At 46.6% G+C, this 25175-nt stretch overlaps 2 protein-coding genes across 2 annotated transcripts; one reads left to right on the top strand and one right to left on the bottom strand.

The window, feature by feature from the left end:
• Positions 1-1640: 1640 nt before the first annotated feature.
• On the top strand, positions 1641-16240 carry ACAT2 (acetyl-CoA acetyltransferase 2). The gene is made up of 9 exons (XM_079780897.1): positions 1641-1772; positions 2414-2548; positions 6560-6741; positions 8942-9059; positions 12285-12428; positions 13694-13816; positions 14632-14786; positions 15396-15506; positions 15879-16240. The coding sequence occupies exons 1-9, from the start codon at positions 1718-1720 to the stop codon at positions 16047-16049; spliced, it is 1194 nt and encodes a 397-aa protein (XP_079637023.1). The 5' UTR covers positions 1641-1717; the 3' UTR covers positions 16050-16240.
• Positions 16152-24879, bottom strand: TCP1 (t-complex 1). Its single transcript, XM_079780896.1, has 12 exons — positions 24679-24879; positions 23590-23675; positions 23278-23406; positions 22070-22167; positions 21585-21695; positions 21137-21318; positions 20652-20778; positions 18082-18257; positions 17606-17729; positions 17116-17308; positions 16825-16988; positions 16152-16444 (listed from the first exon to the last, which is right to left on the bottom strand). The coding sequence occupies exons 1-12, from the start codon at positions 24740-24742 to the stop codon at positions 16228-16230; spliced, it is 1671 nt and encodes a 556-aa protein (XP_079637022.1). The 5' UTR covers positions 24743-24879; the 3' UTR covers positions 16152-16227.
• Between the last annotated feature and the right edge of the window lie 296 nt (positions 24880-25175).

Genomic DNA, 25175 nt, shown 5'->3' with positions numbered 1-25175 from the left:
TCATGGAAATTCATTAAGACTTGATAAGCATTAATTAAGCCCCTACTGCGTATCCAACACTGTCCTAGGTGCTAGAGAGTAAGACAAAGTGAGACCTCTGGGAGATTAGGCAGTGAGGTGTGTCCAGGGGAAGACAGCGGAGTTGGGGCTGGAAAAGGACGGGGGCCAGGTGTTCAGGTTCCTACAGAGCTCTAGAAGTTTTAAAACTTCGCCCAATTGGAGACAGAAAGTGGTAAAGGGTTTTAACCAGGAGAGTAACCCGACTTGTTATACTTGCTCTCCTTCAGATTGTGCACACCGTCAGCCCGAGGCAATGAGGCAATCCTCTTGACTTGTGGACACTAAGACACGCCAGCCTCACCTGGAGCTGTGGTCCAGGTGAGAAAGGCACATGGTGTCAACCCACAGGCAGAGTCCTCCCATGGGCCTGCATAGAGGAGAACCAAGTTACCCCGATGGGAATGATTATGGGCACTCAGGCCCAACGTGGGGGAACTCTCGCAGCCAGGAAAGCAGCAGCACACAGCACAGCGCAGGCCTGCCCTTGGCAGATTCACTGACATTCTGGCCTTGGGCATTCCAGTGCCGGGCAGAATCTTTCACTGACTCGAAAAACACCAAGTTCAAGGACACCAACACCCCTCGCCAAACAAAAACGTCATGACAGAAAATGCAGAGAGTTCGTTGAAACATCTTACATTTGTTAGAAACTCGCTTTTCCGTGAGCCAGAAATGAGTTTGGGGCAGGTCAGTAGTAAAGAATGGTGATTTTATTTGTTATTACTCTCTGGGAAAGGTGATAATGCAACTTCAGAAAGTGAAATCACGTTTCTAAGGCGAAGAATCCCTTTTGTTGCACCTAGAAGGGTGCTATGCAGAGTGGGTGCTTGAATTGTGGGTTAAAAATATAAAACCGGTAAATTTTGAGCTTGTCTTCAAGGCTGGCTTAAGTATAAACTTGTTTGTTTAAAACACTTGAAAAATTAGCCCTAACCGGTTTGGCTCAGTGGATAGAGCGTCAGCCTGCGGACTGCAGGGTCCCGGGTTCCATTCTGGTCAAGGGCACATGCCTGGGTTGTAGGCTCGGTCCCCAGTGGGGTGCATGCCGGAGGCAGCTGCTCAATGATTCTCATCATTGATGTTTCTATCTCTCTCTCCCTCTTCCTTCCTCTCTGAAACCAATAAAAATATTTATAAAAAAAGAAAGAACTAGAAATAAGTCTTCAAAATATTTAAAAGTCAGTATGGCAGGTGCAGGGACAAGTCAGGACTGATGTTGGCCACTGATAAGAAGTATGGCTACACTGGAGTGTACCTACAGAATATCCGTTATGTCTCCCTTCAGAAATAACAATGAGATCACAACATAGACATCAACATAGAAAGATCTCCAAGTTACAGCCAAATGAGAAAATAAAAGCTGCAACAACAAAAAATAAAACACTTGAAAAATTAAAAGATTTGTTTCATATTTTTAAAAAGGAAGGAAACGCTACACTAAGACCTCCAGGTAAAGTCTGACGCGTGGTGGGCAGTGTGCGTCCCGATCAGCGGTCCCTCCCCGGCTGCCCAACCTCGCGCTTGCGCACGGCGCCTGCGGGGGCGGGGCTTCTTGCGGTCCCGCCCACAGTGTGATTCGGCGGCGGCCGGACAGGGCTTTTCCTCGCTCGCCGGAGCGTCGGGTCCACAGCTGCGCGTGGAGTGGTCCTGCGGCAGGATGAGTGCCGGCTCGGACCCCGTGGTCATCGTCTCGGCGGCGCGGACCGCCATAGGTGAGTGGCGGGCAGGCCCGGCGCGGCGTCGGAGACGTGGGCCCGGCGGGCCGCGGGGACCCCTGGGGCGCCCGGGACCCTCGGAACAAGGAGCCTCACACTTGCCCGGCAGACCCGCCCCCTCAGCCTGGGGCGGATGAGTCCCTTCCGCCTGCTCTGATTGGCTGTCCAGGTAGAGCCACTGCGCCGTCCGACCCTCCCATTGGCTGGCAGGAAGAGGCGCTCTCTCGCGAGCTCCTGATTGGCCGCCTCATCCCAGTGGCCTCAGGGGCGGGGCCGCTGGGTGGTCGGAGCCGGGGCGGGCAGGGGTCTTGCTGGGGTCCGAGGGGCGATGCCCACCGCCCTCGCCCCCTTAGTGCTGTGGAGTCTCCGAAGCCCTTGGACGCGCGGGGGGGCCGGCCTCTTGTTGGGGAGTGTGGCCCTCCCCTTTGACCTGAGAATGGACCAGCAGGCGTCCCGCGGGTGCACCCCCCGCCCCCCGCCCCGCGAGACGCCTGCCCGGGTCCCGGCGGCCGCGAGCCCCACGCGCCCCGCCCTGTGCCCAGAGGAAGGCGGTGGGCGCCTGTGCAGGGCAGAGCCGGGGCCGCCAGCCCCCCACCGTGGGCGGCCCCTTCACTCCCCTCGCCTTCCTTCTGTCCTAGGCTCCTTCAATGGTGCCTTGTCCACCGTGCCTGTCCATGACCTGGGCTCAACTGTCATCAAGGAAGCCCTGAAGCGGGCCGCCGTGGCCCCCGAAGAGGTGTCAGAGGTCGTATTTGGACACGTTTTGGCAGCAGGTACCTCCTCGGTGACGCTCAAAGAGGGTCCTGTTTATAGAAGCAGTCCATCAACCACCCCACCCCCACACAGACTTTTGTTCTGGCCTCCGTCGCCCCTCCCCTCTGCCAAGTCCCAGGAATAGCTTCTGGCCTCTCAGCATCCTGCACATATTTGTCCTGAGCCCTGCAGGAGCCTAGACCTCCCCCTCCCCTGCCCTTTCATTCTGAAGAAGCAGGGCCAGCCTGGCACGTGGGAGAGGATGCACGACCCTCCGTATTTCCCTAAAGTGTCACACATTCAGTAAGAAGGTATCCAATTCCTCTTGTGCACCGCACTGTGCTAGGTGCTGGGGATAGGGGTCCAGCAAGGCAGGTAAGGTCCTCGCCCCCATGATCTCCCTTCTGAGCTGGGAAGATTCACAGGCAGGGTGAGTCACCCCTGGGATGGGCACAGGTAAGTCACCAGAGTGCTCCATTCTCCTGGTTCCCACCCAGCAATCCCTGCCAGTGCCTGGGGAGTAATTATAACTAGTCTCATGCTGGGTATAAACTCCAGTTCTTCATACTGATCATTGGTAATGCTCACCAACAACCAACTTTTGTCCTTACCCCTTCTTAGACCTGATCCATTTTTCTGTGTATTTACTTTGTAGTTTTGTAGTTTCTCGTCCCAGTTCTCCTTTCTCCCCTTGTCCCTATGGGCCTTCAGATCGAAGCACACTGACTTCTCATGAATGCAAGGCTTTAAATATCTGAGTCCTGCCTCACACTGCCTACCTTCCGGCACTCTCCCCTTCTTCCTTCCCACCCTCACGACTTAGACTTACTCAGCTACTGTAGGGTACTCAATTACTGGTTTTTCTATTTCTCTTTTTTAAATTAAATGTGTTTTTAATTGATTTTAGAGAGCGAGGAAGGGAGAAGGATAGAGAGATAGAAACATTGATGAGAAAGATCAGTCAGCTGCCTCCGGCACGCCCCGCTGCTGGGGATCCAGCCCTCAGCTTGGGTGTGTGCCCTGACCAGACTTGAACCAGCAACCTCTTGGTGCATGGAGTGACGCCTGCCAGGCTGGTTTCTCCTTCTCTTTTCCACATCGCACCTCTACAGCATCTCCACACATTATAATGAAAATAGAGCGATGTTTATTGCAGGCCTGCTTGGTGCTGGGCCTTTAAGGCACTGTGGTTAGTGCTTTCCTTTCACCCCTCAGTTGTTCTCTCAGTAAGGCTATTGGGTCATAGTATCTCCATTTCACAAATGAGCACGTGAGATTTTGCGAGGTTAAGTAACTTACCAGGATCCAGTTTGAAGACGAGCTGGCTCTTCCCCCACACCTGTCCTCCCTAAGCCTAGGTACTGTCCACAATCACATCACATATTTACTGAGCACCTGCGGTTCTCTCTCAGCTAGAAAAAAAAAATGTTTACATAAGATATAAATCATCATTCTCATGGAGCTCATTTTCTGCTAAATGGTAGACTGTTACTTATGTTAACACTCATTTCTTAACTCGTAAGTACCTGAAGACAAGGATTATAAATAAATACATAAGAAACTTATAAAGAAGTTATTTACTTAAATGCATATGTAATTCATGTTGCTTAAAAAGCAGGAATCTTATCCCTAGCTGGTTTGGCTCAGTGGATAGAGCGCCAGCCTGCAGACTGAAGGGTCCCGGGTTCGATTCTGGTCAAAGGCACATGCCCTGGTTGAAGGCTCGATCCCCATTGGAGGATGTGCAGGAGCTGGCTGATCAGTGATTCTCTCTAATCATTGATGTTTCTATCTCTCGTTTCCTCCCTCTCCCTTCCTCTCTGAAATCAATAAATATATCTATATTAATAAAAGCCTTAGGTGGCCCTCGCGTCATCACAAGATGGCCGCCCCATGTCGTCACAAGATGGCTGCCACAGATAGCCACCACAAGATGGCCGGCAGGGGAGGGCAGTTGGGGGCGACCAGGCCTGCAGGGGAGGGTAGTTGGGGGCGACCAGGCCAGCTGGGGAGGGCAGTTGGGGGCGACCAGGCCTGCATGGGAGGGCAGTTGGGGGGGGACCAGGCCAGCAGGGGAGGGCAGTTGCGGGCTACCAGGCCAGCAGGGGAGGGCAGTTGGGGGCGATCGAGGCGGCAGGGGAGCAGTTAGGGCACGATCAGGCTGGCAGGCAGAAGCAGTTAGGGGCAGGCAGGCAGGCGAGTAGTTAGGAGCCAGCAGTCCAGGATTGTGAGAAGGATATCTGACTGCTGATGGGGCCTAAACCGGTAGTTGGATATCCCCTGAAGGGACCCAGATAGGAGAGGGTGCAGGCTGGGCTGAGGAATACTCCCCTTCCCCCCCCCCCCCATGCACAAATTTCATGCACTGGGCCTCTAGTATATATAGAAAAAAGCAGGAATCTATATATATAAGCCTAAGTGACCTTTAAGACCAAATGATCAGAATGACCGGAATGACTGGTCGACCAGCCGCAAGACACGCACTGACCACCAGGGGACAGATGCTCAATGCAGGAGCTGCCCCTGGTGGTCAGTGCACTCCCACAGCCAATCTCCTATGGCCCCAACCACTACCACCACCCCCCCCCCCCCCCCCCCCCCCCGTCAGCAGGCCAACCTCCCGCGGTCCCTCCCCCCAGCTGGCTGGCCCCCCTTAAAAGCCTCAATTGCTAGCCAGGCCGAGGGACCCCCACCCACGCATGAATTCGTGCACTGGGCCTCTCATCTTAAATAATAGCCTTCTTTATTGACTAGTGTCTTATGAGTTTAATTTAGAAAATATATGTTTTTTTAAAATATATTTTATTGATTTTTTTACAGAGAGGAATAGAGAGTTAGAAACAACGATGAGAGAGAAACATCGATCAGCTGCCTCCTGCACCCCCCCCCCCCCCACTGGGGATGTGCCCGCAACCAAGGTACATGCCCTTGACCGGAATCGAACCTGGGACCTTTCAGTCCGCAGGCCGAAGCTCTATCCACTGAGCCAAACCGGTTTCGGCTAGAAAATATTTTAATACTGTGTATTTAACATTTTTCCTGCATCTACTCTTCACATCCAGCTAACCCCAGATTAATAACACTGATGAATATAATCTCTACATTTTATCAATGACCCATTTGCTAGTTTTTTTCCCCCAACAAACTCACCAAGCAAAGTTGCTAGGTGTGAGTATATCAGTAATTTGCAATAGAGTGACCACTGTATAAACACTGACCTTGATACAGTGACTCCATCCCCTTCTCTAATACTTTGATTAAAGTAAGTGTGTGATATATTTCTTCCCATTTCCTGAAGGAACTCCCCACAGTTGAATTTGTCAGTACTCATGTTGTACATAGCTCGTTACATAACCAGTTAACCGAGAGTGGTGAATATTATGGAAAGAAGTGCTTCTTATCAGAGATGTCCCTGTGTAACCCTCTTTTCTTCCCTTGGGCTTAGCCATGATCACAGAAGCACAGAACCAGTGCCCATGTTCTGCCCTGTCTTTATAGGCCAGTGTGTGCTTACTCAAGCCCTATCAAAAGGTCAAGAAGACATTGCCTTCTAAGGGTACTAATGACTTTTGGAGAAGAAAGCTTATATCCATGGTATCTGTAGAACGGCACAAGATAATAGTATTTCAGGGCTAGACTCTGACAGATGTAGCGTGTACGTAGTCTTTTTTTTTTTTTAAATAATTTTTAAAATTGATTTCAGAGAGGAAGGGAGAGGGAGAGAGAGAAGGAAACATCAATGATGAGAGAGAATCATTGTTCAGCTGCCTCCTGCATGCCCCCCACTGGGGATTGAGCCCACAACCAAGGCATGTGCCCTTGACTGGAATCAAAACCGGGACCCTTCAGTCCACAGGCCGGAGCTCCATCCACTGAGCCAAACCGGCTAGGGCGGGCCTTTTTGCCTCTGGTAGAGCTTGCCTTGGCAGGCAGGACACCCACTTGCAATCTCGAGATTTTGCATAGTGCCTCCCTCAAGTATGATATCTTTCTCTTTGATTGCTGAGAGGCCTCTGGTTCCCTTCTTCCAGGTTGTGGGCAGAATCCGGTTCGACAAGCCAGTGTGGGAGCAGGGATCCCCTACTCTGTTCCAGCATGGACCTGCCAAATGATTTGTGGTTCAGGCCTCAAAGCTGTGTGCCTTGCAGCCCAGTCAATCCAGTTAGGAGACTCCAGCATTGTGGTTGCAGGAGGCATGGAAAATATGAGCAAGGTAAGGCTCCGGAGAAATGGCTGTCACAGACCTCTCGCCAATAAACCCATGTCCATGCCCCGGCAGGGTAAATCGATTCATTATCAGAGCTGGAACCAAACAGTAAACAAATAAACAAAAAATTGATTCAACCTTGATCCCAACCTGAAAGTTAATTATTTTTCAAATTAGATGGAAAATTGGGGTTGAAGAAAAAGCTTGTCAACCAGTGTGATTAGAATAGAAGGGTTTTCCTAAAATATTAACGAAACACACAGTATTTTCTGAATTAAACCTATATTAGTTGTTGGTATCCTTGGTCTTCAATTTCTTTCTCATTGTGAGGAAAAGTCAATGTTGCCCCTTACCTTCCTGCATGTGACAAAGAGGAACCCAGGGGCCAATTTTGTTCACCTTTGGGAGCTAGGAAACAGAAAAGAGGACTGCTGAGCAGCACCCTTCTCTAATGAGCTTGCTAGGTGGGATTTGTTTCACCAGGTTTGTTTCACCCTCAAACTGGCAATGAAAAAGGGAAAACTATACCCCTGCTTCCGACAGGCAGGTCAGTGGATGATCTGAGGATCCTAGGCCAGGGGTGGGGAACCTTTTTTTTCTGCCAAGGGCCATTTGGGTATTTATAACATCATTTGGGGGCCATACAAAATTATGCACCAGCTGGTTTGGCTCAGTGGAATTAGCATCGGCCCTCAGACTTGAGGGTCCCAGGTTCCATTAGAGTCAAGGGCATGTACCTCTGGGCTCCATCCCCCTGCAGGAGGTATCCAATCAGTGTGTCTTTCTCAGATCTTTGTTTCTCTCTCTATCTCTTCCCCTTCCTTCCACTCTCTTCCACTTTCTAAGAAATCCATGGAAAAAATATCCTCAGCTGTGGATTAACAAACAAAAAAAAATTAGCCTACTATATTTGGTCAAACATTTAATTAACTCACCTCTAATGCCTTGGCAGGGCCAGACCAAATGGTTGTGGAGGCCTTATATGGTCTGCCGCCTGGATGCTCCCCACCCGTGCCCTAGGCAGAGCGTCTGTTCAGCACAGCCATTGCTGAGGCCCTGGAGGAGGAGGCAGGCCTAAGGTAGCAAATACGATCAGAGTGATTATGATGGGACCCTAGTAGTAACCTGTGTAGTACTATATGAGGTGCTTTTATACAGGCAGTCACAGCAGCCCTAGAGGGTAGATGGTGTCATTGTTAATTTACAGGTAAGTAACCTGAGGTCCAGAGCCAGGATTCAAATATAGATCTGACTCCCAAGCCCTTCTATTCTAGTACTAGCGTTCCCGTTATCCTGCAATAGGGTTTCTGCTGCACTCTACCCCGCCCCGCCTCCGCTCCTCCCTTGTCCCCCGGCCCGCCTTCTCCGCCCGCCCGCCCACCAGCCTGCCCCGCTCTCCTTCCTTCTCCCCCAGCCCTGCCTCCGCTCCTCCCTTGTCCCCCGGCCCGCCTTCTCTGCCAGCCCGCCCCGCTCTCCTTCCTTCTCCCCCGGCCCCGCCTCTGCTCCTCCCTTCTCCTCCCCCCGGCTTGCTTGCTTCTCCACAGCTTTGCTCCCTTCAGCATCTCTTGGCTTCTTTCTATGCTGTCTTGATATGCAAATTAGCCACAATCTTTGTTGGGGTAATTTGCATACTCATCCTGATTGGTTGGTGGGCGTGGTTTTGGGCATAGCGAAGGTGCGGTCAATTTGCATATTTGTCTATTATAAGGTAGGATAGCTGCTATTGAGTTGGTGAGAGTTAAAGGGGGCCCCTCCCAGAAACCCTCCCGTTCAGTTAATTAGGCAACCTACTTCTTATCACTGTGGGCATTATGCCTTATGCCTCCATCAGAAGGAGTAACATTGTTCACATCAGTTAAACTCTTGGGTGAGCTCTTCATTTAACAGAGAGCTAGCTGCCTCTGGAAAGAATGAATGAGGTTCTTAAGGAAATAGGACACGGAAGAGAGAGGTTTGATGGGAAGTGGAAATGGGTAGGTAGGAAAGTAACAGGCTCCCAGGAGTAGACAGGGTGGAGCGGTTTGCTGATTCCAGGAGTTTTGGGGCCCTGAACCCGGGGTAAGGAGGAGGCTAGGCCAGAATTGGGGAGAAGGGTCACAGGGGGCCTAGATGAGGACTTCGAGGTTCCTGAGTAGTTAAGAGTGGTGTCCTGAGCAGAGGACTAGTGATAGCCAAGCCTGAATGCATTGGTCTTTCTTGTTTTCAGGCTCCTCACCTGGTTCACTTGAGGACAGGAGTCAGGCTTGGGGAAACACCACTGACTGACAGTATTCTCCACGACGGGCTTACAGATGCATTTCACAACTACCACATGGGCATTACAGGTAAGGCAGGGGTAGGGGAGAACGTTGACTGTAGAAAGGTTAAAAAGCATGGAATCAGGAACTCCTCAGGGGCTTTCCTCAGGAGGCCATATATCGTAAGTGAGCCACGTTAAGTCCAAATTGGGACATTTGACAAAAGAACTGGCCCCTGCTCTTCTAAAACATCAAGGTTAAGAAACACAGGTAATCTGAAGAACTCTTCCAAATAAAAAGAAATTGAAGAAATTGACAGTGAAATGCAGTGCATGATCCTGATTGGATCCTGGACTGAACAAATAAATTAGCTATAAAGAACATCACTGGGCCCAGGCCGGTGTGGCTCAGTTGGTTGGGCATTATTCCATGCACCAAAAGGTTGATGGTTCGATTCCTGGTTAGGACACATGCCCCTGTTGGGGGCTCGATCCAGAGTAGGGGGCATGCAGGAGGTAGCTAATTATTTTTTTTAAAAAAGACATAATTGGGACAAGTGAAACTGGAATATGGACCAAGAATTAGGTAATAGTATTGTATTGATGTTATATTTTCTAATTTTGAAAGCTGTGGTTATGTAAGAAAATGGCCTTGTTTGTGGGAAAATATACACTGAAATTAAAATTTAGGGATAAAGGAGCAGGATATCTAGAACTTTCAAATGGTTCAGAAAGAGAACGATAAAACAATTGGGACAAAGTAGGCAATTAGGAAATCTGCATAAAGGAAATTTCTGAAAGTTTAAAATTATATAAAAAGGAAAAGAGAGAAGGAAGCAAAGAAAGAAAATGGCTTCTTTTTTTTTAATTGAATATATCTTTATTGTTCAGATTATTACAAATGTTCCTCTTTTTCCCCCCCATAGCTCCCCTCCACCAGGTTCCTACCCCACCCTCTGCCCTTACCTCCCCACCACTGTCCTCATCCATTGGTGTACGCTTTTTGTCCAGTCTCTTCCCGCACGCCCACTTCCCTTTTCCCCCAAGAATTGTCAGTCCACTCCCTTTCTGTGCGCCTGATTCTATTATATTCACCAGTTAATACTGTTCATCAGATTTTTTATTCCCTTGGTTTTTAGATTCACTTGTTGATAGATACGTATTTGTTGTTCATAATTTTTATCTTTATCTTTTTCTTCTTCCTCCTCTTCTTAAAGAATACCTTTCGGCATTTCATGTAATACTGTGGTTTGGGCGTAGCGAAGGTGCGGTCAATTTGCATATTTGGTGGTGATGAACTCCTTTAGCTTTTCCTTATCTGTGAAGCTCTTTATCTGACCTTCAATTCTGAATGATAGCTTTGCTGGGTAGAGTAATCTTGGTTGTAGGTTCTTGCTATTCATCACTTTGAATATTTCTTGCCACTCCCGTCTGGCCTGCATAGTTTCTGTTGAGAAATCAGCTGACAATCGTATGGGTACTCCCTTGTAGGTAACTAACTGTTTTTCTCTTGCTGCTTGTAAGATTCTCTCTTTGTCTTTTGCTCTTGGCATTTTAATTATGATGTGTCTTGGTGTGGTCCTCTTTGGATTCCTTTTGTTTGGAGTTCTGTGCGCTTCCTGGACTTGTAAGTCTATTTCTTTCACCAGGTGGGGGAAGTTTTCTGTCACTATTTCTTCAAATAGGTTTTCAGTATCTTGCTCTCTCTCTTCTTCTGGGACCCCCATAATTCTGATGTTGGTACGCTTGAAGTTGTCCCAGAGGCTTCTTACACTATCTTCAACTTTTTTTATTCTTTTTTCTTTTTGCTTTTCCGGTTGAGTGTTTTTTGCTTCTTTGTATTCCAAATCTTTGACTTGGTATATGCAATCCTCTAGTCTGCTTTTAGGTCTCTGTATAATATTTTTTATTTCAGTCAGTGTATGCTTAATTTCTAGTTGATCCTTTTTCAAATCCTCGAGGGTCTCGTTAAATTTATCGGCCTTTTTCTAGGAAATTCTTGAAAAGCCTTATAACCGTGGTTTTGAACTCTATATCCAGTCGTTTACTTTCCTCCATTTCCTTCATTTGTGACCTGCCTCTTTTTTTTTTTTTTTTTAAATATATTTTTTTTATTGATTTTTTACAGAGAGGAAGAGAGAGGGATAGAGAGTTAGAAACATCGATGAGAGAGAAACATCGATCAGCTGCCTCTTGCACACCCCCAACTGGGGATGTGCCCGCAACCAAGGTACATGCCCTTGACCGGAATCGAACCTGGGACCCTTGAGTCCTCAGGCCAACGCTCTATCCACTGAGCCAAACTGGTTTCGGCATGACCTGCCTCTTTGTCTCTGCATTTTGGCTGCTTCCCTAAGTTGATGGAGTGGCTTTGTGTGCTAGGTGTCCTCTAGGGCCCAGTGGCTCAGCCTCCCCGGTTACCTGAGGTGGACACTCTTGGTGTGCCCCTTTGTGGGCTGTGTGTGCAGTCTTGTAGTTAAGCCTAGATTGTTGTTGGTATCACTGGGGGGAGTTGACCTCCAGGCCAATTGTCTGTGAGGATCAGCAGTATCTCCACTGGGACAGCTTCTGTGCTCAGCTTGGATGGGGTGGAGTCTCAGGGCTGAGCAGACAGCCTTTGTTTCCCATCAGCCCCGCCCTACGAGGCCCCTGTGTCTCAGTGTCCCGCAGCAATGGCTGCACGCAGCTCTGAGAGAAGGCTGCCCTCGAGTTTCGCCCACTGCTAGACAGTCCAGTTTCTCCCCGAATGAGTCTGGTACCCAAAGTCTCACCCGGAACTGGATTTCAGTGCAGTTGGGAGGTTTTGTTTCCCTCCTGAACGAGAAAGCTAGCCGCGCGCTTGCTGCCCGCCCTCTCCACACGCTGCGAGTAAGCCAGCTGCGTATTCAGTTGCCCGCCCTTTCCGCGCGTGGGTCTCCGCACCTCTGTCCGAAGCAGCTCCTCTGGGTCTCAGTGTCCTTTTATCTTTCCTTCTAGTTGTAGAATTTCCACTCAGCCAGCTTCCCGGTGGTTCTGGACGATGTCCGCTCTGTCTTCCAGTTGCAGTTTTGAAATTGTTGTGCGAGGCAGCAGTGTAGGTGTTTACCTATGCCACTATCTTGGTTTCTCCAGAAAATGGCTTCTTGAGTCCCTGTGAGAATTTCATATTCATTGCCAGTGGGAGGCGAGATTCCCAATAGATCACTGCCCCTGAGCCTGCCAGCGAGCCTGCTGGTGCTGGACGCTCAGTGCTTGTTTAAATATGAAAAGCTTGAGCTACCAAAAACGAGTTCCTGTAACTGTTTACATTTTGCTTTGTCTGTTTTTTTCACAGCTGAAAATGTAGCCAAACAATGGCAAGTGAATAGAGAAGATCAGGACAAGTTGGCAGTTCTGTCCCAGAACAGGACGGAGAGCGCACAGAAAGCTGGCCACTTTGACAAAGAGATTGTACCAGTGTCTGTGCCTTCTAGAAAAGGTGGGTTCAGGCCTGGCCGGCTTGGCCCAGTGGCTGAGCGTCGACCTATGAACCAGGAGGTCACAGTTCAATTCCTGGTCAGGTCACATACCCAGGTTTCGGGCTCAATCCCCAGTGTGGGGTGTGCAGGAGGCAGCCAGTCAATGATTCTCTCATCATTGATGTTTCTGTCTCTCCTTTTCCTTTTCTCCCTGAAATCAGTAAAAATATTTTAAAAAGAAAAGGTGGGTACATGAATCATAATGATTTAAACATCAACACAGCTCTTTATAAGAATAATATCCAAAAGTATAATATATAGGACTTGTGTATAAATTGTGTCCTAGCCAAGCCTTTCAGGCTAAAAGGTGTCCCCTGGATGCCTCTGACTAAGCTTGGGGTGGTGGGGCAACGTTTATGGGGTGAGGAAACATGGGAAGCTGTGCCAGCATTCAGACACTTGGTCCCAGTGTCCACACTGCTAGGTCGGTAGGGCCAGTTTCAGGAGAAACTAGAGCATTGACAGGTTGTGAGGCCACAGCTGACCTGTTACAGGCTAATCGCCTCAGAAGTGAACATCCATTACTTCCTGTTGCTTCTGTGTGCGGCTCATATTTCTTGGGTGGATCTCTATGGGTCCCTTTGCTTTTATTTAATATTAGAGGCCCAGCCCGGTGCATGAATTCGTGCACGGGTGGGGTCCCTCTGCCTGGTTGTAGATCGAAGCCTATCGGGGGGCCAGCCAGCTGTGGGGAGGAACCCTGGGAGGTTGGCCAGCAGGCCAGGGGGAAGGGGACGTGGGAGGTAGGCTGGCCAGGGGGAGGGGCCGCAGGAGGTTTGTTGTGGGAGCACACTGACCACCAGGGGGAGCTCCTGCGTTGAGCGTCTTTCTCCTGGTGGTCAATGTGTGTCATAGTGACTGGTCATAATGGTCGCTTAGGCTTTTATATATACAGATCCAGTGCTTCTGTCAAATTCTCTTAGCAATGAACTAACACCCCTTATGTCCAGCCATAGTGAGGTTGGCTTTCACACTCCCGGATCTAGTCCTCTGTAAGCAGCCAAGTCCTGTGCCTCAAAATGCCTCATGACTATAGTGTCCATAAAATGTCTTAACATACAATAATTTTTATTAGCGTGCATACTTTTCCTACTGGAATGAAAGTTCCTTTTAAATAAACCTTATCTTCAAATATGAATCGTCATGAGTCAGGTCTGAGGAACCCACCATTCATAGCATGCTGCCATCTCTGACCTAACCTCAGGAAATTTATTTTCCTTTTCAGGTCTTATTGAAGTTAAAACAGATGAGTTTCCTCGCCATGGGAGCAACATAGAAGCCCTGTCTAAACTAAAGCCTTACTTCCTTACAGATGGAACAGGAACCGTGACTCCAGCTAATGCTTCAGGTTAGGGTAAATTTTTACTTGATTTTAGAGAGGAAGACATGTTGTTCCACTTATTGATGCATTCACCGGTTGCTTCTTATATGTGCCCTGACCGGGAATCAAACCCAAAACCTTGGTGTATTGGGATGATGCTCTAACCCAGTGGTTGCCAACCTTTCAGACGTCACGGACCACCAGTGGTCCGTGGACCACCGGTTGGCGACCACTTTTCTAATCAACTGAGCTACCCGGCCAGGGCCAGGTTAGATTTTCTGAAGGACAGTTGGGGAATCCCATCTTCTGGTAATCTTACCAGGTTAATACCTTTTTTTCTTTTATTTCATTATCTATTTATACATGTTATTCTAAAACCTTGTTTTAGCTGCTTTAGGGGAAAATGTAGTTTTGTATATTTGGTCATTGGTTTTTCCATACTTGATTAGAAGCTTACTCTATATATACTGAATGAATGAATTTACTTTACCAATATCCTAACTTAAGGAACCCCAGTTTATCTAGTGTCTTTGTACTTTTCCAAAAGCAGAATCTGTTGTATTCTCCCGTGAGGTTATGGCTATTTCTTCCATTTCTTTTCATTATCCTTCCCTCCCCCACTGTTTTAATCTTTCCACTTTCCCATTGGAATGATTTGTGATTATGTCTTATTGCCTAACTTACATTTCAAAGTACGCTGTGAAGTCTGAAATACGGCAAACGGCTTTTGCCAAGATGTGTTCATAATTTAACTCACGTCTTCAGCTGTCAGAGAAAGTAAACGGGAACACAACTGAAGTCAGTCAGCGTTACGTGGAGATGAAGACAGTGGTGTTTTGCAGGAATGAATGATGGAGCTGCAGCTGTGGTTCTTATGAGGAGGTCGGAGGCGGAGAGCCGTGGGCTGACACCTCTAGCAGAGATCGTTTCCTGGGCACAAGCGGGTGTGGAGCCTTCCATTATGGGGACAGGGCCCATTCCAGCCATAAAGCAAGCTGTGAGTTTACTTCTGAACGTCACCCGTCCTCTGCTGTTACTGTACCTCTGAAGGACTAGACCACTGACCTGCAATTGCATATTGAGGTCTGCCTTCTTCACTTGCCCAGATCCTTCCCACTCCAAACAGCCAAGATTGAGCTTTACTTTCATGGTTATTCCCATCAGGTTTCGTTTGTTGTTTCCCTTTTATGAAAGTCTTCCAATTAGCCTTAAATGAGCCCATTCATTCCCTTGCCCATTTTCCCTACACAAAGGGCAGCCCAGAACATTTGGATCAAGGGGAACGGATGCTGTGTCCCCTCTCCTACACATGACAGATGTTACCGGTTCAAAACTTAAGATAGTTTAGAATTTCCAAGGGCTGTTTTATCCTTAAGTCACTAGGCTGATGTTGCAGCCCCAAATGAGTTTTCTGAGATCCTTCAGTATCATATATATCCTCCCCGTCCCCACCAAGGTGTTTGGTATTATTGGTGACTACATTAGGCGGGGGATCAGCCCATGTAAGGGGTCTCACCCATGAAGGGTCATATATATCCTTTTTAATGTACAATGAAGAATGGTGCCACCCGAGTTTTTAGACCTCTCCCGTTCATCTTCCCTTTAGGTTGCAAAAGCAGGCTGGTCACTGGAGGATGTGGACGTGTTTGAAATCAATGAAGCCTTTGCAGCCATCTCAGTTGCAATAACTAAGGAACTTGGATTGAACCCAGAGAAGGTAAACTTAAGCAGCCCTTCCTGAGAGCTTGCAAATGAACATTCACAATGCAGTTTAAGATTGCAAACAGCAAAACACACGGAGCAGAGTTAGATCAAGTCCCAGGTATTGGCCATCTGGTAGTCACTGGTGGGACTGCAGGTTCATTTACCCTGTTGCTTCCCAAGGCAAAACCCTAGACTTCATTAGTTTACTTCAAACATAACAGGGCCCCCAAAAAATTTTAAACGAAGGAACAGGCAAGCTAGGATAGATATCATAAGGGCATAAGTCAAAGAGGGCAGCTTACTGGTATAACATTAAGAGGGAAAAGGTACTAGTTTAGGATTTTAGCCCTCTATCTACAGAATGACAAGTCTTCTCTCCCTGTAGGTCAACATTCAAGGAGGGGCGATAGCCCTGGGCCACCCCCTCGGGGCATCCGGCTGTCGGATTCTTGTTACCCTGTTACACACAATGGAGCGAAAGGGTGGGCATCGAGGTGTTGCTGCCCTATGCATTGGGGGTGGGATGGGGATAGCAATGTGTGTTCAGAGAGGGTGAACCTGCTGAACTAAACTTGAACCTCATTTCTTTCTACTAATATATGAAATCAGGACCAATGTGAGGGTGGGAGCCATTTTCCACTTCACAAGAACCCAGGGCTTGACAGTGGGTACTTTTAATGTGTAATATGCAAGGTACAAGACAATGCATCGTACAGTGTTATAAATAAATCAGATCAGTCATCAAGGGCTCCTGAGTGAAGAGCATCTTCATACCCTCCATGCTTGTCATCTTTGCTTTCTGGATGCAATTTAATAAGATCATCAATTCTAAGAATGGTAATTGCAGCTTCTGTTGCAAACTTCAAACTTTTAACTTTAACTACAGTTGGTTCAAACACCCCTGCTTGTTTGTTGTCTCGAGGTTTACCGTTAACCAGATCAAGACCAATCCTGCAATTTAGAAAGAAATAAAATCGATTAAATGACTTCTTAACATATACCCATCCTATCCCTTTAATACTTAAGCAGTTCTTTATGAATTAACAAAAATGAGCACAAAAGAATTGAAGAAAGGCACTAGATGGTAGTAAAGCTGTAAACACCATCACTGTATTATAAAGGGGTTGCGTAAAGATGGGTATGGATTGCCCTAAAATAATATCCTGCGTTCCTCTAGCGGATCATCCTGTAGGTAAAGGGAGTACCCAGGGAGGCAAGGAGAGGTTAGTACAACCTCAGACACATCAAAGCTAATAAAACCACCAGAAAACACAACTGGTACATCGGATATACAGATGACAATGAAAAAGACAGGGAAATCGTATACTTACCATTTTAGATTCTTGCGTTCTGGGTTAACTTGAGCCTCATTATGAAAAGCTCTTAACTTTGCAACCAGATCAGTGGAGTCTTGGGCAGCATTGACTGCAAGTGTGTTAGGAATAACGAGAAGAGATCGTGCAAATTCTGCAATAGCAAGCTGTTCCCGAGACCCCTGGAAGAAAGACAACGAGGTAGCCTCAGAAAAGGAAGAAAAGCAAAAGACGCAGCGGCCGCTAAGGTTTCAGTTTCACGTGAGGGGTACTAACAATGCTGGGGACGCTCTCCCTGGCTGCTCTTACCATGCTGGTTGCGTAGTTCTCCAGGTATATGGAAAGGGCCGCTTCCACAGCACCCCCACCTGGGACCACAGACTTTGACTCCAAAACTCTCTTCACCACACAAATAGCATCGTGTAAAGAGCGCTCCATCTCATCACACATGTAGTCATTGGCCCCACGTAAGATAATTGACGCAGATGTGCGAGCCTTAGTGCTATTGAAAAAAGGGAAATTCTTAAATCAACACTTGGATAAAAAGTCTGCACAGACATTTATTTTAAGCACTGTGATTAAATCCTGCTTACATAAGGACATATGTCTAGACCATGCATGCAGAAGAGATGAAATGGTTACTCCATCTCAATTGACAATGGTCTAATGTTATTTTATCCCATGCGTATAACTGCTCATACCATTGAAAAGACTATAGCAGCAAATAAATGGGAAGGGGTCTGTTTTTACCCATTAATAAAAATCTATGTAGTTTTAAAATTTACAAAGTAGCTCTTACTTTTTGACCAGGATCAGTTCATCATCACAAATTCTCTCCTGTACCACTTCTTCTGCTTGCCCCAGCATTGACGCCTCAAAGGTTTCCTCACCTTCCAGATTGGCCAGGCTTGACACAACAATTGCTATGAAGTAATTACAAAGATATATAAACACTATTCGCCCATGAACACTTTCATACTCTGTCTTAGATTCAGAAACATGAAAAAGCGATGCATAAATGCAAGTTTAAGGTTTACACTTAGGCACCAGACATGGACTGTCATTTTGAGGTTAAGAAATTCAATAAATTAAGCAACTTTTCCAATTATATGAAAAATGGCTCTATAAACATATTTCTAGTACTAAGCATTACAGGGAGGAGTAAAAGGAAAAAGGGTTGTTTTTAAAGCTGCTTAATACTGGCACCCCCGTGTAAAGAGACAGTCACGTACAGGAACATGGGACGTCACACCTGAGAGCTGGCGGGAGACATACCTCCAGCAGCTTTCGCAATGCGCTTGAGGTCCTTCTTTAAAACTCTTCTGACTGCCATTGCGCCAGCTTCCACAAAATACTTCAGACACATGTCGTCAATTCCACCGGTGGTGAGGATAACGTTGGCTCCCGTTGCCAGGATCTTCTGGATTCGTTCCTTGCTGATGTCTGATTCTCTACAGATAAAGTATTTGCTTAGTAAGCCAAAGTTACCTTCTGTGCTTTTCATGTAACAAAGCTTTAAGTTCCATAAGTATTTTTCACAAAATAACTGCAGATTAAGTTTTATTACCTACTCTTTCCCTTTTAAGACCAGAATTTAAATCAGTCCAATTTACATAAAAGTTCCAGGCATTAAAAATTCCACTCAGCCCCCCAATTTGAATATCTAACCAAGAAATGTGATTAGAAAGGAAAATGTCCCAGCTTTCAATGATCTGGCAGGCTGTCAACCACATTTCGTGGCCAATGCTACCACAAGTACAATACGGAGAACACAAGCACACGGGAGACAGAAATCCATCCTGGCAGATGGGACAAGAAAAGCTTGAAGGTCTGGAGTCGAGGGTTCCAGAGTTGAAATTGCAGGTAGGACCAGAAAGTGAAGAACCCTGTAGGGGTGGTTAAAGGGTCTGGACGGCTTCATCTTTTAAAATTAGGAATAGCATCATCAAATCTGTTTTCAAAAGGGTCCCCTGACGTCAAAGTGGAAACCGTACTGAGGCAAAGAGGCAATCACTGGAGATGTAGATGACTGGAAGAGAGAGTAAAGTTTATAGCTTAGGGTAACAGGTTTAGCCACCGGCTCCTGGAGTAAGACAAATACTAACAGGGTGCAGGCAAGATAAGAGAGTGGAGTTGTTTTCAACAACATGAGCTTGAAGTCCCTGGTTATGTAGGTGATGCTTCCAGGAGGCAGACAGACATGTATGGAAAGCACAAGCTCTGGGAAAGAGTCATTATGTAGGCAAATGAAGCCACCTCACTTACCATTCAAAGATAGTGGATAAGATAATTGAAAGAATTCTTAAAATGAAATGAATTAAATATTAACCTCAAAATAAACCTCTTTGTATATACTGAACAAATACCGCATGCCAGAAACTACTAAACACGGGAGGCTACAAAGCCAAGGAAATTATTCAGTCTCTACCTTCAGAACTTACAATCTAAGTCATACAAACAGAGAAACTGTGCTAAGCCCCAGGGAGACAGGCATAGAAAGGCACAGTAGAGTGTAATTTAGATTGAGGGATAAAGAGAAGCTTCTTTGAGAGACTGACCACTTAAAGAGCAAGTAAGAAATTAAAACAGTCCTAGCTGGTCTGGCTCAGTGGATAGAGCAGCAGCCTACAGACTGAGGGGTCCCAGGTTCGATTCTGGTGAAGGGCACATGACCAGGTTGTGGGCTCCATCCCCAGTAAGGTGCGTGCAGGAGGGAGGTGATTGATGATTCTCTCTCATCATTGATGTTTCTCTCTCTCCCTTCTCCAAAATCAAAAGAATATTTAAAAAAATTAAAACAAGTAGGCAGAGGGAGAAGCATTCTAGGTCCCGTGGAAGGAGTTGGGCATCCTAGTCCCTGTGTGGCTAGCCTGCAATGTGAGGAACATGTGAGGTATTAAAAAGGCGCTGGTCTTGAAGTGATGACAGGGACCTGGCTGCCACGGGGAAGCAGCCTGGGAGGGATGACCGTGACCTCCACGTGACCAGTGTGCGCTTCTGCAACAGTCTGAGTAAGAGAATGCAAACGGAAAATAGATGAATTTGAGATTTGATTTGAAGATGAAAATCAAGGTCTTAAGTGAAAAAGTATGAGAGAAGTTATTAGGTTCAAAAAAAGAAAAAGAGGTAAAGATTCTTTCTAGCTTTCTGCCTGAGGGGCTCCCATCATCAAAATAATCAAGAGTAGATTTGGGGTGTATCATCACAAGTTGTTTAAAAAAATATTCAACTAGGCAAATACATGTGTGTTGGGGGCTCAGAGAACTAGATGTGGGAGTCTCCCACATAATAACGGAGGTCACGGAACGAGGCGTTATCCTGGAGAGAACAGGGAGGCAGTAGCCGTCTGGGCACAGGAATACAGATGAGGCAGTATCACAGAGCCACTCCACACTCCAAGCGTCTCAAGAAAGTAGTCAAAGGCTCGATCAAGGTCAAGTGAAGGTTGAACATGTCTGTCTAGTGAATATCAGTCACCAGTGAGCTGAGCAAGTGGTTCTCCACCGGAGAACAAAGCTGTAAAAGGCATGAGAAAGAAAGTGCCAGGAACAGTTTTTGTGTAAACCACTCTTGAGACGCCTGGCTGTAAAGAGGGGAACAGAGAGGGAGGAACTAGAGCAAATTGTGTGAGCTACAAGTGAAACCTGGAAAGGAATAAACAGTAGAATTTGTGGTTGAAGATGCAGATGAGAAAGAACTATAAATGAAGCAACACTCTAAGGCAGAATGCAACAGAATCTGGAACATTTACTGTAGAGGGAGGGAGTCGCCTTAGACGGAAGGACACTGTTATGCAGGAAGGAGGAAAGATGTTATGCAGTTACTTTGAACATCTGTCAGCATACCTCTGTCTAATCTGGTCCAGGTTCTCAGGGTCTGTAATTAGCACCTGCACACCAAGCTTCATTTTTGTTTTCTGCAGGCTGAAGTCAAGGCAAGCAATTTTTGCATTAACTATTCTCTTGGGCATGCCTATAATTGAACATAATATTAGGTTCTTTCACAGTAACTATTAATAACACTACATTTTATACACCTAGCCATAAAGCGTGAGGTTAAAGTATGTCATATGTAAACACAAATTTCAATTTTATGTTTAACATCACACATTTTTATGGCATTAAATACACGTACTTTCTTCTAACTTGCATTTTTCCTACGTTACATGCTTAAGTTACTAAAGAGAAACTGACAATGTGATGTACAATTCCTTAAAGAACAGTAAGTGCACAGCTTGGATAGTTCATCTGAAGATGAATAGTAAGCAGTCCACACAAAGCGAATTTTAACCTCTAGTCCTCTGGTTATGTGACCAAATCCCGAGCCTTACCCTGAGACCCCACCACGCAGTTGAGGGCATAGCCATTGATGAGCACACTCTCCATCTGGCTCCTCCCGTGGGCTTTCAGAATATTAATGGAATTGATTGGATAGCGAGGCTGGCCTCTTCCATCTGTGTATTTAATAGCAAGTACGGCATCTACCACCATACTAGCGAAGAAATCACCATCTCTAAGGCGATAGTTAAGGAGAACAAGAGACTTGGAATGGAGAACAGGTAAACATGGAAATGAAGGGTCCTTTTGCAATCTCATCAAGAAAACAAGCAGCAATTACCGCTACCTGCAATTCATACTACTTTTACACTTTACATTACCTCTCCCCTAAACAGCAGGAGAGGAAACAGGCAATTTCAAAACGGCACCACCTGGCATGAAAACTAACTCAAGTTCCTTCTTTAAAAAAAGCCCAAACTGCACTGGACCACCACAGGATACATCCCAATGATTTTGGATGACATCGATGTTTTAGCAGCATTAGTCAGGCAATCTCTTCCAAGTTCATCCGTGTTAATTATTAGGTTTTCACTGATATAACGCACTGCTTCCCTGTTTAAAGCGTGGGTGAGAAAACAATTACAAATTAATTCACTATTTAAACTTCTGTTTTACCGTAGTGTCAACATGTCACAGGCACCAATTTTCTGTTCCGCCATTTCATATAGGAGGAGGGCACAAATAAATCCTCCCTCTTCAGATCATGGCAGTTTTAATCTATCCCATAAGCATAGCCACCAAAATCTATTAGGAGAAAATGTGGTAGTCACATGGGAAGAGGAGATACCGGCCCTACTTCAAATATCACTTAAATGCTAAAATGTAACTTTTAAAAAATAAGATGTAGTCATTAATGAAAACATTTAAATACAGTTTGCAATTCTATCAAATAATATAAAATTTTCTCTGAATGCAAACAATCTTACTTGCAAGCAAGTCGATAGCCACTAATAACTGACGTGGGATGAATTTTCTGTTTGACTAGTTCATCCGCGTTTTTTAGAAGTTCTGCTGCAATAATAACCTGTTGAGAAAACATTCATGGCTGTAATATTAGTCTAACACTCTATGTGCAATGTGTATGTAAAAGCAGCAAAATGATCAAATATTAATCAGAATTGTGATGGCAGTAAATGATCAGAAACCTGAAAAATATATAACTCTACTCAGTGTTTCATATGCAAATGGCCAAAACCAAATAAAAGCCAGAAAAATGTTCTGGCTGATATATTAGTTCTGCAGTACAATAGTCAAAGACTATACATCCATTATTTTTACAGATCAAGTGTCCAACAGATGCTAAGAGTCTGACTAATCAAATGGCCTTTACTATTTTAGGTTATTATTTGGCTTATTATAAAAATCATTTAAAGACACTAAAAATATTTTTTAATTAAAAAGACTTCAGCCCAGCCAGCATGGCTCAGTGGTTGAGGGTTGACCTATGAAGCAGGTCAGGGTTCGATTCCCGGTGTGGGGTGTCCAGGAGGCAGCTGATCCATGATTCCTTCTCATCACTGATGATTCTATCTCTCTCTCCCTTCCTCTTAAAATCAATAAAAATATATTTAAAAAATAAAACGACTTCAAAAATTCTGCTTCTTTTGGGGGAAATTTTAAAGACCATTTTTATTATAAGAGGTAGAGACCATTCTTTCATGGCTTATAGTTTAATTTAAAAATGCAAACATTTCCCCACAGTACATTGTTTCTTTAGAGCAAATTATTTGTTTCTAGATCAATGTGCTCCATGCTCTCCAAATTTATAATACTGATCACACTCCCATTTTGAACTCATGAGATTGCCTTGCCAGCATTTAAAATATAAAAGTATCTTGTTTTTATAAACTGGTGAAATATTTTCTTTAATTATAAAGGGAAGGTTTTAGAAATTTAAGTCTCAGGTTGTGAGGGGACCATATTGAAATATCTAAGTTTCTTCTCTACTGAAAGTGTACAAACTAGCTATAACCATCAGGTTTTTCAAGTTTTCTTTCAGAATCCCACCCCCCATCGTTTCCCCCTCTTAAGTAACTTATTTTTTAACTCAGAAGCAAATTAACTTAGTTCGGTTCACTTTCTGACAATCTGACATAGCAAAGCGAGGCTTCAGCCATCTACCCAGACTACCTACCACGGAGGTAGTTCCATCTCCCACTTCTCTGTCTTGCAGGTCAGCTAGCTCACAAAGAACTTTAGCTGCAGGATGCTCTACCTCCAATAACTTCAGGATGGTCGCACCATCATTAGTAATGGTGATATCCTAAGAAATTGGCAGGGAAGGGGGGAAAAAAACAAAATCACCTACAGAAACAGGACATGTTCTCATTAACACAACCACATTATGACATACGTTCTCCCTTACCCCTTCCAATACAAAGAATTTACATAGCAAATCATTTAAGATCTCATTAATTTAAAGAAGCAAACATGTAGCTGTACTTACACCAATATCATCCACCAACATTTTATCCAAGCCGACAGGTCCAAGAGAACTCTTTACAATATTGGCAATAGAAGCCGCAGCCATAACTATAGAAATGAAATAACGAAAATTAGGAAAACCCACAACTTCAAAGGACAATTTCAGCTTCAAGGTAGTAAATGGCATCCAACAGCCTCTGAAATTTCCAAATGCACAAATCTGTCATCACTTAAAATAAAAAGGTAATCTACTAGTCATAATTTGGGTTCTGTCACCTCATATAGAAAAAGGAAAACTAGCAAGTTTTTCTTTAAAAAAAAAACCCTATTAAAACCAACAGTCTTTATGTCTGTGAATTAAAAGAGGGAAGCAGAGGTTCTTCTGACTTTACTGCAAATTCATCCAAGACCAAGATTCATCATCAATCAACTAAAGATCGACAGGCATCCATGACTTCGAAGTGTTGGCGCTCTCAAAAGGAGCTCCCAACAAGCGCTGTAATTCGGAGCCATGTTTAGGAGAAAAAGCTCATTGTTAGTATCGCTTGTGCCAACATCCACCGAAAAGCCCCTGGGCTGCTTTTACTTCAAGAGGCTGCAGCGATGGTGGGTAAGAACGAGCTCCGTCGGCGGGCCCCCGGCCCCCGCCCCCGGCCCCGCAGACAGCGCTGGGCACAGCGGGCAAGTCCAAGACACTGCGGCCATCGCTCACCAGTAAACCGAGCGAGTGGGAACTCGCCTTTTCTGTTCCCGGTCCCGACACGAGGCCTCGAGGTGGAGAGAGCTGCTCCTCGCGGTCAGAACCGGAACCAGAGGGGTCAGAGGTGCCGGAGGGCCGCCAGGCGTGTCCGCAGCGGGGGAGCCCGGGGACCCACCGCCAGCCACTCCCCCCGGCGCGGGTCTCAAACACCGGCGCGCTCCGCGGGCTTCCTCCCAACGGGAAGCGGACGCTGCGCCCCGCCCAGGAGCCCGAACCCGCGGGGTAGGCTACGCACCCCACCCCGACCCTATTTCGGGGGGAGCAGGAAACACGAGGGCCGTAACGCCGGCCCAGCGGGGAGGGCCGGGGGGAGCGCTCCGCGTCCCCCGGCAGAGGCCTCGCCGTCCTTACCGTTCTGGGAGCGGATCGCCTCCCCAGTGCTGCGGTCCCCGAACACGGACAGCGGCCCCTCCATCTTCGCGGCAGGGCACACCTCGGGCTGCACTTACACCGCGGACAGCTGGCGTCGGTTCCTAGGCCCAGCGGCGGCCACACCAGCGGCAGCGGCAACGCAGCGTGGACCGGGCCCAGCGATGCCGCAGGGAATGCTGGGGACACCGCTCCACCTCCTCCCCCGCCCACCCGGGCCCTTCAGCGCCTGCGCCGCCGCGGGGCAGGGCGGGAAAGAGAGGAGGGGCGGGGAGAGACGCGTCAATGTGCAGGAAGTGAGGAGCCGGAAGGGCGGGCTCATCACTTTTGCCCAATTAGAGAGCGAATAAGAAGGGCGCGAGGGAAGAACGGAAGTCAGGTTCTTGCACCGCGAGCGGAAATTGCTCGGGTGCGCGTGCGCGTTTGCACATTCTAGTGCCTTCTAGAAAAGGCGGTTCACGGTGGGGTGGGGCCTGGAG

Source organism: Cnephaeus nilssonii, assembly GCF_951640355.1.
Source record: "Cnephaeus nilssonii genome assembly, chromosome: 9".
Lineage (NCBI taxonomy): Eukaryota > Metazoa > Chordata > Mammalia > Chiroptera > Vespertilionidae > Cnephaeus > Cnephaeus nilssonii.
Note: the sequence above shows the minus strand (reverse complement) of the source record. Positions and strands in the feature narration are given on the sequence as shown.

Excerpts from the sequence above, each read along its gene's own strand:
- ACAT2 (XM_079780897.1), top strand. The coding sequence starts at position 1,718 with ATGAGTGCCGGCTCGGACCCCGTGGTCATCGTCTCGGCGGCGCGGACC. Across the intron at positions 9,060-12,284 it reads CTACCACATGGGCATTACAG|CTGAAAATGTAGCCAAACAA; the intron begins GTAAGGCAGGGG and ends TTTTTTTCACAG. Across the intron at positions 12,429-13,693 it reads GTCTGTGCCTTCTAGAAAAG|GTCTTATTGAAGTTAAAACA; the intron begins GTGGGTTCAGGC and ends TTTCCTTTTCAG.
- TCP1 (XM_079780896.1), bottom strand. The coding sequence starts at position 24,742 with ATGGAGGGGCCGCTGTCCGTGTTCGGGGACCGCAGCACTGGGGAGGCG. Across the intron at positions 23,407-23,589 it reads TGTTGGTGGATGATATTGGT|GATATCACCATTACTAATGA; the intron begins GTAAGTACAGCT and ends CCAATTTCTTAG. Across the intron at positions 17,309-17,605 it reads GAACTGATCCTGGTCAAAAA|CACTAAGGCTCGCACATCTG; the intron begins GTAAGAGCTACT and ends TTTTTTCAATAG.